Source organism: Pseudophryne corroboree, chromosome 5 (genome assembly GCF_028390025.1).
Source record: "Pseudophryne corroboree isolate aPseCor3 chromosome 5, aPseCor3.hap2, whole genome shotgun sequence".
Lineage (NCBI taxonomy): Eukaryota > Metazoa > Chordata > Amphibia > Anura > Myobatrachidae > Pseudophryne > Pseudophryne corroboree.
In genome coordinates, this window is record NC_086448.1 from 218256817 (window position 1) to 218275637 (window position 18821).

An 18821-nucleotide genomic window follows, 5' to 3' on the forward strand; every position below is an offset into this window, starting at 1 on the left:
ATTGACAGGGCCGAAATCTGAACCTTAATGGACCCCAATTTCAGGCCCATAGACACTCCTGTTTGCAGGAAATGTAGGAATCGACCCAGTTGAATTTCCTCCGTCGGGCCTTACTGGCCTCGCACTACGCAACATATTTTCGCCAATTGCGGTGATAATGTTTTTGCGGTTACATCCTTCCTGGCTTTAGATCAGGATATGGATGACTTCATCCGGAATGCCTTTTTTCCTTCAGGATCCGGTGTTCAACCGGCATGCCGTCAAACGCAGCCGCGGTAAGTCTTGGAACAGACAGGGTCCTTGCTGGAGCAGGTCCCTTCTTAGAGGTAGAGGCCACGGATCCTCCGTGAGCATCTCTTGAAGTTCCGGTTACCAAGTCCTTCTTGGCCAATCCGGAGCCACGAATATAGTGCTTTCTCCTCTCCATCTTATCAATCTCAGTACCTTGGGTATGAGAGGCAGAGGAGGGAACACATACACTTTCTGGTACACCCACGGTGTTACCAGAGCGTCTACAACTATTGCCTGAGGGTCTCTTGACCTGGCGCAATACCTGTCGAGTTTTTTAATCATGTGGACGACTTCTGGGTGAAGTCCCCACTCTCCCGGGTGGAGGTCGTGCTGAGGAAGTCTGCTTCCCAGTTGTCCACTCCCGGAATGAATACTGTTGACAGTGCTATCACATGATTTTCCGCCCAGCGAAGAATCCCTGCAGCTTCTGCCATTGCCCTCCTGCTTCTTGTGCCACCCTGTCTGTTTACGTGGGTGACTGCCATGATGTTGTCCGACTGGATCAATACCGGCTGACCTTGAAGCAGAGGTCTTGCTAAGCTTAGAGCATTGTAAATGGCCCTTAGCTTCAGGATATTTATGTGAAGTGATGTATCCAGGCTTGACCTTAAGCCCTGGATATTCCTTCCCTGTGTGACTGCTCCCCAGCCTCGCAGGCTGGCATCCGTGGTCACCAGGACCCAGTCCTGAATGCCGAATCTGCGGCCCTCTAGAAGATGAGCACTCTGCAACCACCACAGGATTGATACCCTTGTCCTTGGTGACAGGGTTATCCGCTGATGCATCTGAAAATGCGACCCGGACCATTTGTCCAGTAGGTTCCACTGGAAAGTTCTTGCGTGGAATCTAACGAATGGGATTGCTTCGTGGGAAGCCACCATTTTTACCCAGAACCCTTGTGCATTGATGCACTGAGACTTGGTTCGGTTTTAGGAGGTTCCTGACTAGCTCGGATAACTCCCTGGCTTTCTCTTCCGGGAGAAACACCTTTTTTCTGGACTGTGTCCAGGAACATCCCTAGGAAACAGAAGACAAGTCGTCGGAACCAGCTGCGATTTTGGAATATTGAGAATCCAATCGTGCTGCCGCAACACTACCTGAGATAGTGCTACACCGACTTCCAACTGTTCCCTGGATCTTACCCTTATCAGGGAATCGTCCAAGTAAGGGATAACTAAAATTCCCTTCCTTCGAAGGGATATCATTTCGGCCATTACCTTGGTAAAGACCCGGGGTGCCGTGGACCATCCCTACGGCAGCGACTGAACTGATAGTGACAGTTCTGTACCATAACCTGAGGTACCCTTGGTGAGAAGGGTAAATTTTGACATGAAGGTAAGCATCCTTGATGTCCCGAGACATCATGTAGTCCCCTTCTTCCAGGTTCGCAATCACTGCTCTGAGTGACTCAATCTTGAATTTGAACCTCTGTATGTAAGTGTTCAAAGATTTTAGATTTTAGATTTAGAATCGGTCTCACCGAGCCGTCTGGCTTCGGTACCACAATAGTGTGGAATAATACCCCGTTCCCTGTTGCAGGAGGGGTACCTTGATTATCACCTGCTGGGAATACAGCTTGTGAATGGCTTCCAAAACTGCCTCCCTGTCAGAGGGAGACGTCGGTAAAGCCGACTTTTGGAAACGGCGAGGGGGAGACGTCTCGAATTCCAATATGTACCCTTGAGATATTACCTGAAGGATCCAGGGGTCTACTTGCGAGTGAGCCCACTACGCACTGAAATTCATTGAGAACGGGCCCCCACCGTGCCTGAGCTTGTAAGGCCCTAGCGTCATACTGAGGGCTTTGCAGAGGCGGGAAAGGGTTTCTGTTCCTGGGAACTGGGTAATCTCTTCAGCCTTTTTCCTCTCCCTCTGTCACGAGCAGAAAAGAGGAACCTTTTGTCCGCTTGCCAACAAAGGACTGCGCCTGATAATACGGCGTCTTATTTTGAGAGGCGACCTGGGGTACAAACGTGGATTTCCCAGTTGTTGCCGTGGCCACCAGGTCTAAAAGACCGACCCCAAATGTCCCCTTTCAAAGGCAATACTTCCAAATGCCGTTTGGAATCCGCATCACCTGACCATTTTACTGGTAGAATTGGACAACGCACTTATACTTGATGCCAGACGGCAAATATTCCGCTGTGCATCATGCATATATAGAAATGCATCTTTTAAATGCTCTATAGGCAATAATATACTATCCTTATCTAGGATATCAATATTTCCAGTCAGGGAATCCGACCATGCCAACCCAGCACTGCACCTCCAGGCTGAGGCGATTGCTGGTCGCAGTATAACACCAGTATGTGTGTGAATACATTTTTGGATACCCTCCTGCTTTCTATCAGCAGGATCCTTAAGGGCAGCCATCTCATGAGAGGGTAGAGCCCTTGTTCTTACAAGCGTGTGAGCGCCTTATCCCCCCTAGGGGGTGTTTCCCAACGCACCCTAACCTCTGGCGGGAAAGGGTATACAGCCAATACTTTTTAAGAAATTATCAATTGTTATCGGGGGGAAACCCACGCATCATCACACACACCTCATTTTATTTCTCAGATTCAGGAAAACTACAGGTAGTTTTTCCCTCACCGAACATAATACCCCTTTTTGGTGGTACTCGTATTATCAGAAATGTATAAAACATTTTCCATTGTCTCAATCATGTAACGTGTGGCCCTACTGGAAATCACGGTTGTCTCTTCACCGTCGACACAGGAGTCAGTATCCGTGTCGGCGTCTGTATCTGCCATCTGAGGTAACGGGCGCTTTAGAGCCCCTGACGGCCTATGAGACGTCTGGACAGGCACAAGCTGAGTAGCCGGCTGTCTCATGTCAACCACTGTTTTTTTATATAGAGCTGACACTGTCACGTAATTTTCAACAGTACATCCACTCAGGTGTCGACCCCCTAGGTGGTGACATCACTGTTACAGACACTCTGCTCCGTCTCCACATCATTTTTCTCCTCATACATTACGAAACAAACGTACCGACACACAGCACACACACAGGGAATGCTCTGATAGAGGACAGGACCCCACTAGCCCTTTGGGGAGACAGAGAGAGAGTATGCCAGCACACACCAGAGCGCTATATATATATATACAGGGATAACCTTATATAAGTGTTTTTCCCCTTATAGCTGCTGTATGTTTTAATACTGCGCCTAATTAGTGCCCCCCTCTCTTTTTTTAACCCTTTCTGTAGTGTAGTGACTGCAGGGAAGAGCCAGGTAGCTTCCCTCCAACTGAGCTGTGAGGGAAAATGGCGCCAGTGTGCTGAGGAGATAGGCTCCGCCCCCTTTTCGGCGGCCTTATCTCCCGTTTTTCTGTATATTCTGGCAGGGGTTAAATGCATCCATATAGCCCAGGAGCTATATGTGATGTATTTTTTGCCATGTAAGGTATTCTTATCATGTTTTATTGCGTCTCAGGGCGCCCCCCCCAGCGCCCTGCACCCTCAGTGACCGGAGTATGAAGTGTGCTGAGAGCAATGGCGCACAGCTGCAGTGCTGTGCGCTACCTTATTGAAGACAGGAACGTCTTCTGCCGCCGATTTTTCCGGACCTCTTCGCTCTTCTGGCTCTGTAAGGGGGCCGGCGGCGCGGCTCCGGGACCCATCCAGGCTGGGCCTGTGATCGTCCCTCTGGAGCTAATGTCCAGTAGCCAAGAAGCCCAATCCACTCTGCATGCAGGTGAGTTCGCTTCTTCTCCCCTTAGTCCCTCGATGCAGTGAGCCTGTTGCCAGCAGGTCTCACTGAAAATAACAAACCTAAACTAAAACTTTCACTAAGAAGCTCAGGAGAGCCCCTAGTGTGCACCCTTCTCGTCGGGCACAGAAATCTAACTGGGGCTTGGAGGAGGGTCATAGGGGGAGGAGCCAGTGCACACCAGTTAGTCCTAAAGCTTTCTTTAGATGTGCCCAGTCTCCTGCGGAGCCGCTATCCCCCATGGTCCTTACGGAGTCCCCAGCATCCACTTAGGACGTTAGAGAAATATATATATATATATATATATATATACACACACACAGATATATTTATATTAAAGCATACAAGTCATATAGCAATTCTTAAATCATTCACAACTGCACAAGACGCTCATAATTTAAAAAAAAAGGAACTAGGGTGCTCTAAGCCTTGATGTTTGTTCAGACTGTATTAACTTGGCCTTGCTTCATTTGGTACAGTTTAACATTTATGCAGGTGCAATGCCCATGACTGATACTTCAGACACGAGCAGGCTGAATTCTGGGAAAATTAACATTCCACTTTCCCCAGCGCATTCTTAAAATCAGAATACATAGGAGCAATTTCATTTAGCCACCATAAACAATTATATAAATGAAATCGCACACACAAAAAAACAAAAAAAAAAACCAACAGAAATTCAGGCTCCTTTTTAGAAGATTTTTACAAGCATTAAAGTTATTAGAAGCTGCAAGATATCATTTATAAACCGTTAAAAAGAACCAGCAGTAATGCAGGCCTTAAATCAGTGCCGGAATTTCCCAACACCGATTGCAAATCAAAGCCACTGGTATCGATGATCAGCAACGAGTTAGGGCAGGCATGTCCAAACTGCGGCCCTCCAGCTGTTGTGAAACTACATATCCCAGCATGCCCTGACACAGTTTTGCTGTCAGAGAATGCTAAAGCTGTGTCAGGGCATGCTGGGATGTGTAGTTTCTCAACAGCTGGAGGGCCGCAGTTTGGACATGCCTGAGTTAGGGGAACATTCAACATGGTACAATTACCCGACTCTCCAATCCCAACCATTTGTTTATCAGGAACCAATATGTTGGAATTCTCTGATTCCCCAAGTCAAACATTGGCAGAACGGGGAATTGTGCCAATAAGGCGCAGATGTATGGGTCCCTTACGGTAGAAAACTTATCTTGTGTTAATATAAAGAAAGAAAACCACACAAATGTGTTGGTAATAACAAAGCAAATAAATAAAATCTATACTAGTAAGCATTCATACAAACATTTTTTTATAAATCTTACTAATAACACTTACTTTTTCCATATACTGTGAGCAGTTTGACTCTTGTAATAAATTTGAAGCCTCTTGCTTGTAATACTCCCCTGTTTCAGCCAGAAAAGGCCACTCAAAAATTTCTTGATAAAACTGAAAAGGCAAAAATACCATGTTAGTATTAAGCTAACAACCAGAAAACTACCTACCAATCCTATAACAAAAATAGAGCCAGGAATTGCATACCTTTAAGGGAAATTTTTTCTTATACTGTTCAACATGAACAAAGGAGTTGATAACCCCATGGATTACTTTTTGATTTGGGTCTTCCCCACATCGATCACTGAAATGCACAAATATAAAATGCACAAATATAAAAATCAGTACGGAAAATGCATAATGTTGTACAATGACCACAGGAACAGACTGGGCAGATGTATTAAGCCTGGAGAAGCGATAAATAAGTGATAAAGCAGTGAGTGATAAGTGGAAGGTGATAATGCACCAGCCAGTCAGCTCCTAACTGTCATTTTTCAAATCTGTAATGATTGGCTGGTGCGTTATCACCTTGCACTTATCACTGCTTTTTCCCTTCTCCAGGTAAATACATCTGCCCCAGAATGTTTTATCATTTCTCTATTATCATGCAAATTTAAATATATTATAAATTAAGGGAACTAAGCACTGAACAGACTTAAGACCCATACACACAGGGAGATGTGTGCTGAGCAATCTATCACAGACCGCTCAGCACACATCCCTTCACCCGCTCAGCACAGCGCGATGTGTGCTGAGCGAGGGGGAGGGGGTCGCTCACTTCACAAGGCAGTCAAGTGAGCAATCTACTAGATTTGCCATGCATGCAAAATCTAGAGTCAGCAAAAGCGATGCGCAGGGCCGCCCATCATTATCGCTATGGGCATACACATGGAGAGATCCGTGCTTAATTCCTTAGCAATCTGCTCAGATTGCTTAGAATTTAAGCACGGATCTCTCCGTGTGTACCCCCCTTAATAGGACAAAGCTAAAATAAGTCCAGTTTCGCAAGGCAGACGTAAAAAATAAGATTTTACTCACCGGTAAATCTATTTCTCGTAGTACGTAGTGGATGCTGGGGACTCCGTAAGGACCATGGGGAATAGACGGCTCCGCAGGAGACTGGGCACATCTAAAGAAAGCTTTAGGACTATCTGGTGTGCACTGGCTCCTCCCCCTGTGACCCTCCTCCAAGCCTCAGTTAGGACACTGTGCCCGGAAGAGCTGACACAATAAGGAAGGATTTTGAATCCAGGGTAAGACTCATACCAGCCACACCAATCACACCATATAACTCGTGATAGGAACCCCGGTTAACAGTATGATAACAATGGAACCTCTGAATAGATGGTTCGCAATAACAACCCGATTTGTGTAACAATAACTATTTACAAGTATTGCAGACAATCCGTACTTGGGATGGGCGCCCAGCATCCACTACGGACTACGAGAAATAGATTTACCGGTGAGTAAAATCTTATTTTTTCTGACGTCCTAGTGGATGCTGGGGACTCCGTAAGGACCATGGGGATTATACCAAAGCTCCCAAACGGGCGGGAGAGTGCGGATGACTCTGCAGCACCGAATGAGAGAACTCAAGGTCCTGCTCAGCCAGGGTATCAAATTTGTAGAATTTTGCAAACGTGTTTGCCCCTGACCAAGTAGCAGCTCGGCCAAGTTGTAAAGCCGAGACCCCTCGGGCAGCCGCCCAAGATGAGCCCACCTTCCTTGTGGAATGGGCTTTTACAGATTTAGGCTGCGGTAGTCCCACCCCAGAATGCGCAAGCTGAATAGTGCTACCAATCCAGCGCGCTATAGTCTGCTTAGAAGCAGGAGCACCCAGCTTGTTGGGTGCATCCAGGATAAACAGCGAGTCAGTTTTCCTGACTCCAGCCATCCTGGAAATATAAATTTTCAGGGCCCTGACTACGTCCAGTAACTTAGAATCCTCCAAGTCCCTAGTAGCCGCAGGCACCACAATAGGTTGGTTCAAGTGAAAACCTGATACCACCTTCGGGAGAAGGTGAGGACGAGTCCTCAACTCTGCCCTATCCATATGGAAAGTCAGGTAAGGGCTTTTTCATGACAAAGCCGCCAATTCTGACACATGCCTGGCCGAAGCCAGAGCCAACACATAACCACTTTTCCATGTGAGATATTTTCAAATCCACGGTTTTAAGTGGCTCAAACCAATGTGATTCCAGGAACTCCAAAACCACATTGAGAACCCAAGGTGCCACTGGGGACACAAAAAAGGGGCTGAATATGCAGCACTCCCTTACAACGTCTGAACTTCAGGCTGACATCCTTCCTGGCTTTGATCAGGGAAGGAATGACTTCCTCCGGAATGCCTTTTTCACTCAGGATCCGGTGTTCAACCGCCATGCCGTCAACGCAGCCGCGGTAAGTCTTGGAACAGAGAAGGCCCCTACTGCAGCAGATCCTGTCTGAGTGGCAGAGGCCATGGGTCCTCTGAGATCATTTCCTGAAGTTCCGGGTACCAAGCCCTTCTTGGCCAATCCGGAACAATGAGTATAGTTCTTACTCCTCTTTTTCTTATTATCCTCAGTACCTTGGGTATGAGAGGGAGAGGAGGGAACACATAAACCGACTGGTACATCCGCGGTGTCACTAGATCGCCTGAGGTTCCCTTGACCTGGCGCAATATCTTTTTTATTGAGGCGGGACGCCAGCATGTCCACCTGTGGTCTTTCCCAACGGTTTACCAGCATTTGGAAGACTTCTGGATGAAGTCCCTATTCTCCCGGGTGGAGTCTGCTGCGGAAGTCTGCTTCCCAGTTGTCCACTCCCGGAATGAACACTGCTGCCAGTGCTACCACGTGATTTTCCGCCCAACGGGGAATCCTTGTGGCTTCTGCCATTGCCCTCCTGCTTCTTGTGCCGCCCTGCCTGTTTACATGGGCGAGCGCCGTGATGTTGTCTGATTGGATCAGTACGGCTGGTTTTGAAGCAGGGACCTTGTTTGGCTTACGGCCTTGTAAAGGGCTCTTAGCTCCAGAAAATTTATGTGAAGTGAAATCTCCTGTTTGGACCACAGTCCTTGGAATTTTACTCCCTGTGTGACTGCACCCCAGCTCCAAAGGCTGGCATCCGTGTTTACCAGGACCCAGTCCTGTATTCCGAATCTGCGGCCCTCTAGTAGATGAGCCCTCTGCAGCCACCACCGCAGCGCCACCCTGGTTCTTGCCGACCGGGTTATCCGCTGCTGTATCTGGAGATGGGACCCGGACCATTTGTCCAACAGGTCCCACTGGAAAATCCTTGCGTGGAACTTTCCGAATGGAATTTCTTCGTACGAAGCTACCATTTTTCCCAGGACTCGTGTGCATTGATGTACCGACACCTGTCCCGGTCTTAGGAGGTTTCTGACTAGAGATGACAACTCCTCGGCTTTTTCCACTGGAAGAAACACTTTTTTCTGGTCTGTTTCCAGAATCATTCCCAGGAACAGAAGACGTGTCGTCGGGACCAGCTGTGACTTTGGAATATTGAGAATCCAGCCGTGCTGTTGCAGCACTTCCCGAGAAAGTGCTACCCCCACTACCAACTGCTCCTTGGACCTTGCCCTTATCAGGAGATCGTCCAAGTACGGGATAATTAAAACTCCCTTCTTGCGAAGGAGTATCATCATTTCGGTCATTACCCTGGTAAAGACCCTCGGTGCCGTGGATAATCCAAACGGCAGCGTCTGGAACTGATAGTGACAGTCCTGTACCACAACCCTGAGGTACTCCTGGTGAGGAGGGTAAATGGGGACATGTAGGTAAGCATCCTTGATGTCCAGAGAGACCCTGTAATCCCCCTCGTCCAGGTTCGCAATAATCGCCCTGAGCGATTCCATCTTGAACTTGAATCTTTTGTTATATGTGTTCAAGGATTTTAAATTTAAGATGGGTCTCACCGAACCGTCCGGTTTCGGTACCACAAACATTGTGGAATAAGTAACCCTTTTCCTGTTGAAGGAGGGGTACCTTGATAATCACTTGCTGTGAATACAGTTTTTGGACAGCCACCAACACTGCCTCCCTGACAGAGGGAGTTGCCGGTACGGCAGATTTTAGGAAACGGCGGGGGGGGGGGGGGGGGGGGGGGGGACACGTCTCGAATTCCAGCCTGTACCCCTGAGATACTGATTGAAGAACCCAGGGATCCACCTGTGAGAGAGCCCACTGTGCGCTGAAATTCCTGAGACGGGCCCCCACCGTACCCGGGTCCGCCTGAGCAGCCCCAGCGTCATGCTGTGGACTTACCGGACGCAGGGGAGGACTTCTGCTCTTGGGAACTAGCTGTGTGCTGCAGCTTTTTCCCTCTACCTTTTCCTCTTGGCAGAAAAGATGAGCCTCTAGTCCTCTACTTTTCTGGGGCCGAAGGGACTGTACCTGATAATACAGTGCTTTCTTTTGCTGTGGGGTAGCTTGTGGCAAAAGTTTTGATTTCCCAGCTGTAGCTGTGGAAACGAGGTCTGAAAGACCAACCCCAAACAGTTCCACCCTCTTATAGGGCAAACTTCCGTGTGCCGTTTTGAATCGGCATCGCCCGACCATTGCCGAGTCCATAACCCCCGCCTGGCGGCAATGGTTTTACATAGCGCTTATTTGTGATGCCAGTCGCCAAATATCCCGCATGTATAAGACAGCGTCTTTTATATGCTCTATTTTCAGCAAAATATTGTCCCTATCTATAGTATAAATATTATCCGACAGGGAATCTGACCACGCAGCTGCCGCACTGCACATCCATGCCGAGGCAATAGCAGGTCTCAATATAATGCCCGTGTGTGTGTATATAGCTTTAAGGGTAGTTTTCTGCTTTCTATCAGCAGGTCCTTCAAGGCGGCCGTATCCGTGACGGTAGTACCACCTTTTTTAATAAGCGTGTAACCGCTTTTTCTACCCTAGGGGGTATTTCCCAACGTGACCTATCCTCTGGCGGAAAAGGGTACGCTGCTTAGAAATGATCAATTTCTTATCGGGGGAAGTCCACGCTTCCTCACACACCTCATATCAATTCCTCAGATGCAGGAAAAACTACTGGTAGTTTTCTCTCACCAAACATAATACCCTTTTTTGTGGTACCTGGGGTATTATCAGAAATGTGTAATACATTTTTCATTGCCTCAATCATGTAACGGGTGGCCCTATTGGAAGGTACACTAGTCTCATCGTCGTCGACACTGGAGTCGGTATCCGTGTCAACATCTGTGTCTGCCATCTGAGGTAGCAGGCGTTTTAGAGCCCCTGATGACATTTGAGACGCTTGGACAGGAACAAGCTGAGTAGCCGGCTGTCCTATGTCGTCAAACCTTTTATGTAAGGAGTTGACACTGTCACGTAATTCCTTCCATAAGTCCATCCACACCGGTGTCGACCCCGCAGGGGGTGACATCCCATTCACAGGCATTTGCTCCGCCTCCACATCATTATCCTCATCATACATGTCGACACAGCAGTACCGACACACAGCACACACACAGGGAATGCTCTGACAGAGGACAGGACCCCACAAAGCCCTTTGGGGAGACAGAGGGAGAGTATGCCAGCACACACAAGAGCGCTATATATCACAGGGATATCACCTATAGAGAGTGTTTTCCCTTATAGCTGCATATATATATTCTATACTGCGCCTAATTTTGTGCCCCCCCTCTCTTTTTAACCCTTTCTGTAGTGCAGGACTGCAGGGGAGAGCCAGGGAGCGATTCCTCCAGCGAAGCGGTGAGGGAAAATGGCGCCAGTGTGCTGAGGGAGATGGCTCCGCCCCTTTTTCGGCGGACTTTCTCCCGCTATTTTAATATATCTGGCAGGGGTTAATATACACCTATATAGCCTCTGGGGTTATATATGGTGTTAGTTTGCCAGCCAAGGTGTTAATATTGCTGCTCAGGGCGCCCCCCCCCAGCGCCCTGCACCCATCAGTGACCGCACGCAGTGTGTGGTGTGCATGAGGAGCAATGGCGCACAGCTACCTTGGAGAAGACAGAAGTCTTCAGCCGCCGATTTTCCGGACCTTCTTGCTTCTGGCTCTGTAAGGGGGACGGCGGCGCGGCTCCGGGAACGGACGACGGGGTCGGGTCCTGTGTTCGATCCCTCTGGAGCTAATGGTGTCCAGTAGCCTAAGAAGCCCAAGCTACCACCACTTAGGTAGGTTCGCTTCTTCTCCCCTTAGTCCCTCGCTGCAGTGAGCCTGTTGCCAGCAGGTCTCACTGTAAAATAAAAAACCTAAACTATACTTTCTTTCTAGGAGCTCAGGAGAGCCCCTAGTGTGCATCCAGCTCAGCCGGGCACAGAAATCTAACTGAGGCTTGGAGGAGGGTCATAGGGGGAGGAGCCAGTGCACACCAGATAGTCCTAAAGCTTTCTTTAGATGTGCCCAGTCTCCTGCGGAGCCGTCTATTCCCCATGGTCCTTACGGAGTCCCCAGCATCCACTAGGACGTCAGAGAAAACATGAAAGGTATTTATTTATTTTTTTAAGTATTTGCACTTGATCTTTCCTTTGTCGGCTCAGTATTTCTAATTTCTTTTCATTCATTCGGATAACTAATGGTCTCTGTCATGTTGATGACTCGCTTTACAAGGTGTCTAAACGGATGCTTTTCATCTTCAAAATTGATAAAAACAAAAAATGTCTGCATTACTTGTTGTTCCTGTTATAGGAGAGCTTTCTGTTTGTATAAGGTGTTGATATAGAACACATTCATGAAGCCTACCTTTGACTGTTTTTTTTGGTGTCCCACTTCCCCAAGCCTGTCTGCTAGGAGGTTTCAGTCTATCTTCCCTTAATCCTAAACCTGTTATATTTCTTAGTGCCCAGCCCCTTGGGATATACCTCAAGTTACCCCCTTCCCCCACATACTTGACGTCACACAATGTTCTTAGCACACAATATACCGCATATGTTATACTGAGGCTATGTCCTGCCAGGTGGGATTTCTCCTCTGTCCTCTTCTCCAGTTTCCTTTAATAATATTTCCCAACCTTTTGCCTGGATCGACTGCCTCCATATTAAATTCTCTCTGTTGGATTTGGTTTTCATCTCTTGCTCACTGAGCTCACACTAGGATTATTATTTTCTTATTTTACCCACTAGGGGGCACAGGTACACTAGGTATAGCCTGGAGGGGTGAGAGACTGGGTAACAAATAGTGCTCACTATACCCCGCCCCCAGTCAGTCAGCCACCCAGTTTTAAGTTTGATACCGGTAGAAGTGGGCACTTTTTTTTTATGTGGGTGGTTGATCTTAAGTGGTCCTCCATTTGCTTTTATTTAAAATTATTATTTTTTATTTTTTTTTACTTTGCTGCTTTGCTGAGCAGTCTGTACAGGAGTCCTATAGGACACCCTCACAGACGCTCCAACACAAAGCGCCGGCAGCTGGACTAGTGACTTCCCCCGCAGCTTCCAGGAGAGTACAGCACACACTGCTCCTGGAGCCCACAGCCGGACAAGTGGGCAGTAACAAGACAAGACCATACAAGCTAGTGGGGATGTGCTCCACACACTAAACCACCAGGTCAGAGTGTAACGGGTCACAGCTACAGCGGTGAAGGCCACAGGCCGCTAATTTTCCCCTCAGGGGATGGCAGGCGCAGCCTGTTAGCCCCTCCCCCATCCCTGAGCATGCTTGTAGCACCCTTAATTGCCTGCCTCAGGCTGACTTCTCCTCTCTCTCCCCATCCTCCTGTGATGCTGGGCAGCCAATTTCTCCACACTGCTGAGAGAGAGAACACGGGCTGCTGTCTCCCCAATACATTTCACAGCAGCCTGGTTACAGTGCATATCTTCTCCTGCTTCAGTAGCTGGATAGTCGAGTATGGATGGCACTCAATATACCGGCTGTCGGGATCCCGGTGCTCAGCATGGCGCTGGGATCCCAACAACTATTCTCCCTCTTGGGGTGTCCACCGTGCCTGCAGCGTGGCGAGCCTGCAAGGTGCTCATTGCCGCTTACCCCACTGTCTGCATTCCGGCGCTGGGATCCCGACAGCCGGCCACTCATACTACACCGGTTGAGTATTACTGCCCACTTTTTCTTGTGCTTTGAGTAATCTGTGTGCATGTGACTGTTCTGGTGTCCCTGTGTGCGTCTTGCTGATACCGATCACACTTGGAGCACCCCACAGGTCTGTGTTATACTGTACCTTGTCTGTTATAATATCTACATTGCACATATTCTAGATATTTTTGTTGCTCACCCTCACAATGGGGTAAATTTACTTAGGTGGGAGTATTTTTTTTTAGAACTGGTGATATTGCTCATAGCAACCAGATTCTACTTAACATTTATCTAGCTGCTTCTAGACGAGAATAGATAGAATCTGATTGGTTGCTATGGGGAGCATCACCTAGATACAATGTGGTAAATTTACCACATTGCATCTAGGTGCGTTTGCTGCTCTTGCACTCCTCTATGGGTGTGGTATAGCACATAGACAGTTAAAAAGATAGACAGTCATTAGGTAGACACCATATGGTCGACAGTCAAAAGAAAGGGAGGCGGTCGTTAGGTCGACATACATAGGGGTGACCACTGAAGGTCGACATGGTCATTAGGTCGACATGCATTTTCACAATTTTTTTTTCCATCTTTTTCATACTTACCGATCCACGTGGACTACAATTGGGAACGGTAACCTGTGCTGAGCGCAGCGAGGCACCTTGCCCGACGGTGCACTAATTGAGGTTCCCCGTCACTTTATGAAGAAAGCGACACCAAAAACAGTCAAAAAACTCATGTCAACCTTTTTCCATATCGACCTAATAACCAAGTCGACCATCAATGGTCGACCTAATGCATGTCGACCTAATGAACCACACCCAAAAGGCAGACAGAGTCATAAGGCAGACAGAGTCATAAGGCAGACAGAGTCATAAGGCAGACAGAGTCATAAGGCAGACAGAGTCATAAGGCAGACAGAGTCATAAGGCAGACAGATTTTTGTTGTGTGTTTTTAAAACATTTTTAACCCAAAAGAAATTCATCCCATCGCAGGCTCGCCAGGCTCGCTACGCTTCGGGCTCAGTGTCTTGCTTCGCTCGCCACAACGTTACTAAAAGGTAATAGTTTGTGACATGGATAGTAAATGAGGCAAAAGTTGTAAAAAAACACAGAAAAACTTTTTTTTTTGTTGTCAGACTTTTGGCCCTGTCGAGCATATGGTGTCTACCTAATGACTATCTTTTAACTGTATCTATAGACTGGAACCCCTCTATTGTACACACCATTGTATCAGCCCATGTGTGTGGGGTCACGCTTGGATTGCATCAATGGAGTACATCAGACAATAAAGAAACAGACTATGGTACTTTCAGAAAAGGTAAGAAAGTCATTAATTAGCCTGGTGGCTACAGACATCCCATCTAGACAAGGGGAGACCCTTTTGGATATCAGATTGGGAGATCCTGACAACAGATGCCAGTTTTCAGGGCTGGGAAGCAGTGTCCGGAAAATTATGGTTCCAGGCACAATGGACCACAGAAGAATGTTGCCTGCCAATAAACCTGTTAGAACTTCGGGCCATATACATGGCACTGATTCAGGCAAAGGACACTCTTCGAGAAAAACCAGTCCAGATCCGCTCGGACTATGCAACGACAGTAGCGTACCTCAACCATCAGAGGGGAACCCGCAGCCAAACCGGAATGAAAGAGGTAAGTCACATACTAAAGTGGGCAGAACTCCATCTCTCAGCGTTGTCCACAGTATTCGTTTCGGGAGTCCTAAACTGGGAAGCGGACTTTCTCAGTCAACACGCCATTCAGGCAAACGAATGGGCTCTACACCCGGAGTTCTTTCAGACTCTAGTAGACAAGTGGGGATAGCCAGAGATAGATCTCATGGCGTCCCGTCTGAACAACAAAGTGCCCGTATATGGGTCAAGAACAAAGGATCCTGAAGCGATCTTTGTGGACGCCTTGTCAGTGAAATGGGACTTTCATCTGGCTTATCTGTTTCCTCCGATCATCCTGTTACCTAGGGTGGGGAGGAAAAAAATAAGAATTTACTTACCGATAATTCTATTTCTCATAGTCCGTAGTGGATGCTGGGGACTCCGTAAGGACCATGGGGAATAGCGGCTCCGCAGGAGACTGGGCACATCTAAAGAAAGCTTTAGGACTAACTGGTGTGCACTGGCTCCTCCCCCTATGACCCTCCTCCAAGCCTCAGTTAGGATACTGTGCCCGGACGAGCGTACACAATAAGGAAGGATTTTGAATCCCGGGTAAGACTCATACCAGCCACACCAATCACACCGTATAACTTGTGATCTGAACCCAGTTAACAGTATGATAACAGAGGAGCCTCTGAAAAGATGGCTCCCAACAATAATAACCCGATTTTTGTAACAATAACTATGTACAAGTATTGCAGACAATCCGCACTTGGGATGGGCGCCCAGCATCCACTACGGACTATGAGAAATAGAATTATCGGTAAGTAAATTCTTATTTTCTCTAACGTCCTAAGTGGATGCTGGGGACTCCGTAAGGACCATGGGGATTATACCAAAGCTCCCAAACGGGCGGGAGAGTGCGGATGACTCTGCAGCACCGAATGAGAGAACTCCAGGTCCTCCTCAGCCAGGGTATCAAATTTGTAGAATTTAGCAAACGTGTTTGCCCCTGACCAAGTAGCTGCTCGGCAAAGTTGTAAAGCCGAGACCCCTCGGGCAGCCGCCCAAGATGAGCCCACTTTCCTTGTGGAACGGGCTTTTACAGATTTTAGCTGTGGCAGGCCTGCCACAGAATGTGCAAGCTGAATTGTACTACAAATCCAACGAGCAATAGTCTGCTTAGAAGCAGGAGCACCCAGCATGTTGGGTGCATACAGGATAAACAGCGAGTCAGATTTCCTGACTCCAGCCGTCCTGGAAACATATTTTCAGGGCCCTGACAACATCCAGCAACTTGGATTCCTCCAAGTCCCTAGTAGCCGCAGGCACCACAATAGGTTGGTTCAGGTGAAAACGCTGGAACCACCTTAGGGAGAAACTGAGGACGAGTCCTCAATTCCGCCCTGTCCGAATGGAAAATCAGATAAGGGCTTTTACAGGATAAAGCCGCCAATTCTGACACGCGCCTGGCCCAGGCCAGGGCCAACAGCATGACCACTTTCCATGTGAGATATTTTAACTCCACAGATTTAAGTGGTTCAAACCAATGTGACTTTTGGAACCCAAACTACATTGAGATCCCAAATTGCCACTGGAGGCACAACAGGAGGCTGTATATGCAGTACCCCTTTTACAAACGTCTAAACTTCAGGGACTGAAGCTAGTTCTTTTTTGGAAGAAAATTGACAGGGCCGAAATCTGAACCTTAATGGACCCCAATTTCAGGCCCATAGACACTCCTGTTTTAGGAATGTAGGAATCGACCCAGTTGAATTTCCTCCGCCGGGCCTTACTGGCCTCGCACTACGCAACATATTTTCGCCAATTGCGGTGATAATGTTTTTGCGGTTACATCCTTCCTGGCTTTTGATCAGGATAGGGATGACTTCATCCGGAATGCCCTTTTTTTTCCCTTCAGGATCCGGTGTTCAACCGCCATGCCGTCAAACGCAGCCGCGGTAAGTCCTGGAACAGACAGGGTCCTTGCTGGAGCAGGTCCCTTCTTAGAGGTAGAGGCCACGGATCCTCCGTGAGCCTCTCTTGAAGTTCCGGTTACCAAGTCCTTCTTGGCCAATCCGGAGCCACGAATATAGTGCTTTTTCCTCTCCATCTTATCAATCTCAGTACCTTGGGTATGAGAGGCAGAGGAGGGAACACATACACTGACTGGTACACCCACGGTGTTACCAGAGCGTCTACAACTATTGCCTGAGGGTCTCCTGACCTGGCGCAATACCTGTCGAGTTTTTTAATCATGTGGACGACTTCTGGGTGAAGTCCCCACTCTCCCGGGTGGAGGTCGTGCTGAGGAAGTCTGCTTCCCAGTTGTCCACTCCCGGAATGAATACTGTTGACAGTGCTATCACATGATTTTCCGCCCAGCGAAGAATCCTTGCAGCTTCTGCCATTGCCCTCCTGCTTCTTGTGCCACCCTGTCTGTTTACGTGGGTGACTGCCATGATGTTGTCCGACTGGATCAACACCGGCTGACCTTGAAGCAGAGGTCTCGCTAAGCTTAGAGCATTGTAAATGGCCCTTAGCTTCAGGATATTTATGTGAAGTGATGTATCCAGGCTTGACCCTAAGCCCTGGATATTCCTTCCCTGTGTGACTGCTCCCCAGCCTCGCAGGCTGGCATCCGTGGTCATCAGGACCCAGTCCTGAATGCCGAATCTGCGGCCCTCTAGAAGATGAGCACTCTGCAACCACCACAGGATGGATACCCTTGTCCTTGGTGACAAGGTTATCCGCTGATGCATCTGAAAATGCGACCCGGACCATTTGTCCAGTAGGTTCCACTGGAAAGTTCTTGCGTGGAATCTAACGAATGGGATTGCTTCGTAGGAAGCCACCATTTTTACCCAGAACCCTTGTGCATTGATGCACTGAGACTTGGTTCGGTTTTAGGAGGTTCCTGATTAGCTCGGATAACTCCCTGGCTTTCTCTTCCGGGAGAAACACCTTTTTTCTGGACTGTGTCCAGGATCATCCCTAGGAAACAGAAGACAAGTCGTCGGAACCAGCTGCGATTTTGGAATATTGAGAATCCAATCGTGCTGCCGCAACACTACCTGAGATAGTGCTACACCGACCTCCAACTGTTCCCTGGATCTTACCCTTATCAGGGAATCGTCCAAGTAAGGGATAACTAAAATTTCCTTCCTTCGAAGGGATATCATTTCGGCCATTACCTTGGTAAAGACCCGGGGTGCCGTGGACCATCCCTACGGCAGCGTCTGAACTGATAGTGACAGTTCTGTACCATAACCTGAGGTACCCTTGGTGAGAAGGGTAAATTTTGACATGAAGGTAAGCATCCTTGATGTCCCGAGACATCATGTAGTCCCCTTCTTCCAGGTTCGCAATCACTGCTCTGAGTGACTCAATCTTGAATTTGAACCTCTGTATGTAAGTGTTCTAAGATTTTAGATTTTAGATTTAGAATCGGTCTCACTGAGCCGTCTGGCTTCGGTACCACAATAGTGTGAAATAATACCCCGTTCCCTGTTGCAGGAGGGGTACCTTGATTATCACCTGCTGGGAATACAGCTTGTGAATGGCTTCCAAAACTGCCTCCCTGTCAGAGGGAGACGTCGGTAATGCCGACTTTTGGAAACGGCGAGGGGGAGACGTCTCGAATTCCAATATGTACCCTTGAGATATTACCTGAAGGATCCAGGGGTCTACTTGCGAGTGAGCCCACTGCGCACTGAAATTCATTGAGAACGGGCCCCCACCGTGCCTGAGCTTGTAAAGCCCTAGCGTCATACTGAGGGCTTGGCAGAGGCGGGAAAGGGTTTCTGTTCCTGGGAACTGGCTGATCTCTGCAGCCTTTTTCCTCTCCCTCTGTCACGAGCAGAAAAGAGGAACCTTTTGTCC

The 18821-nt window shown here is 48.2% G+C and overlaps 1 protein-coding gene across 5 annotated transcripts in view; it reads right to left on the minus strand.

Annotated features, from left to right (window-relative positions):
* CUL2 (cullin 2) overlaps positions 1-18821 on the minus strand; it is a 267865-nt gene that overhangs the window by 91737 nt on the left and 157307 nt on the right. For all 5 annotated transcript variants that reach the window (XM_063922125.1, XM_063922123.1, XM_063922127.1 and 2 more), the window contains 2 exons: positions 5519-5615; positions 5315-5425 (listed from right to left, as the gene is read on the minus strand). In XM_063922125.1, coding sequence (XP_063778195.1) covers positions 5315-5425; positions 5519-5615 — 208 coding nt within the window. The remainder of the gene's footprint in view (positions 1-5314; positions 5426-5518; positions 5616-18821) is intronic.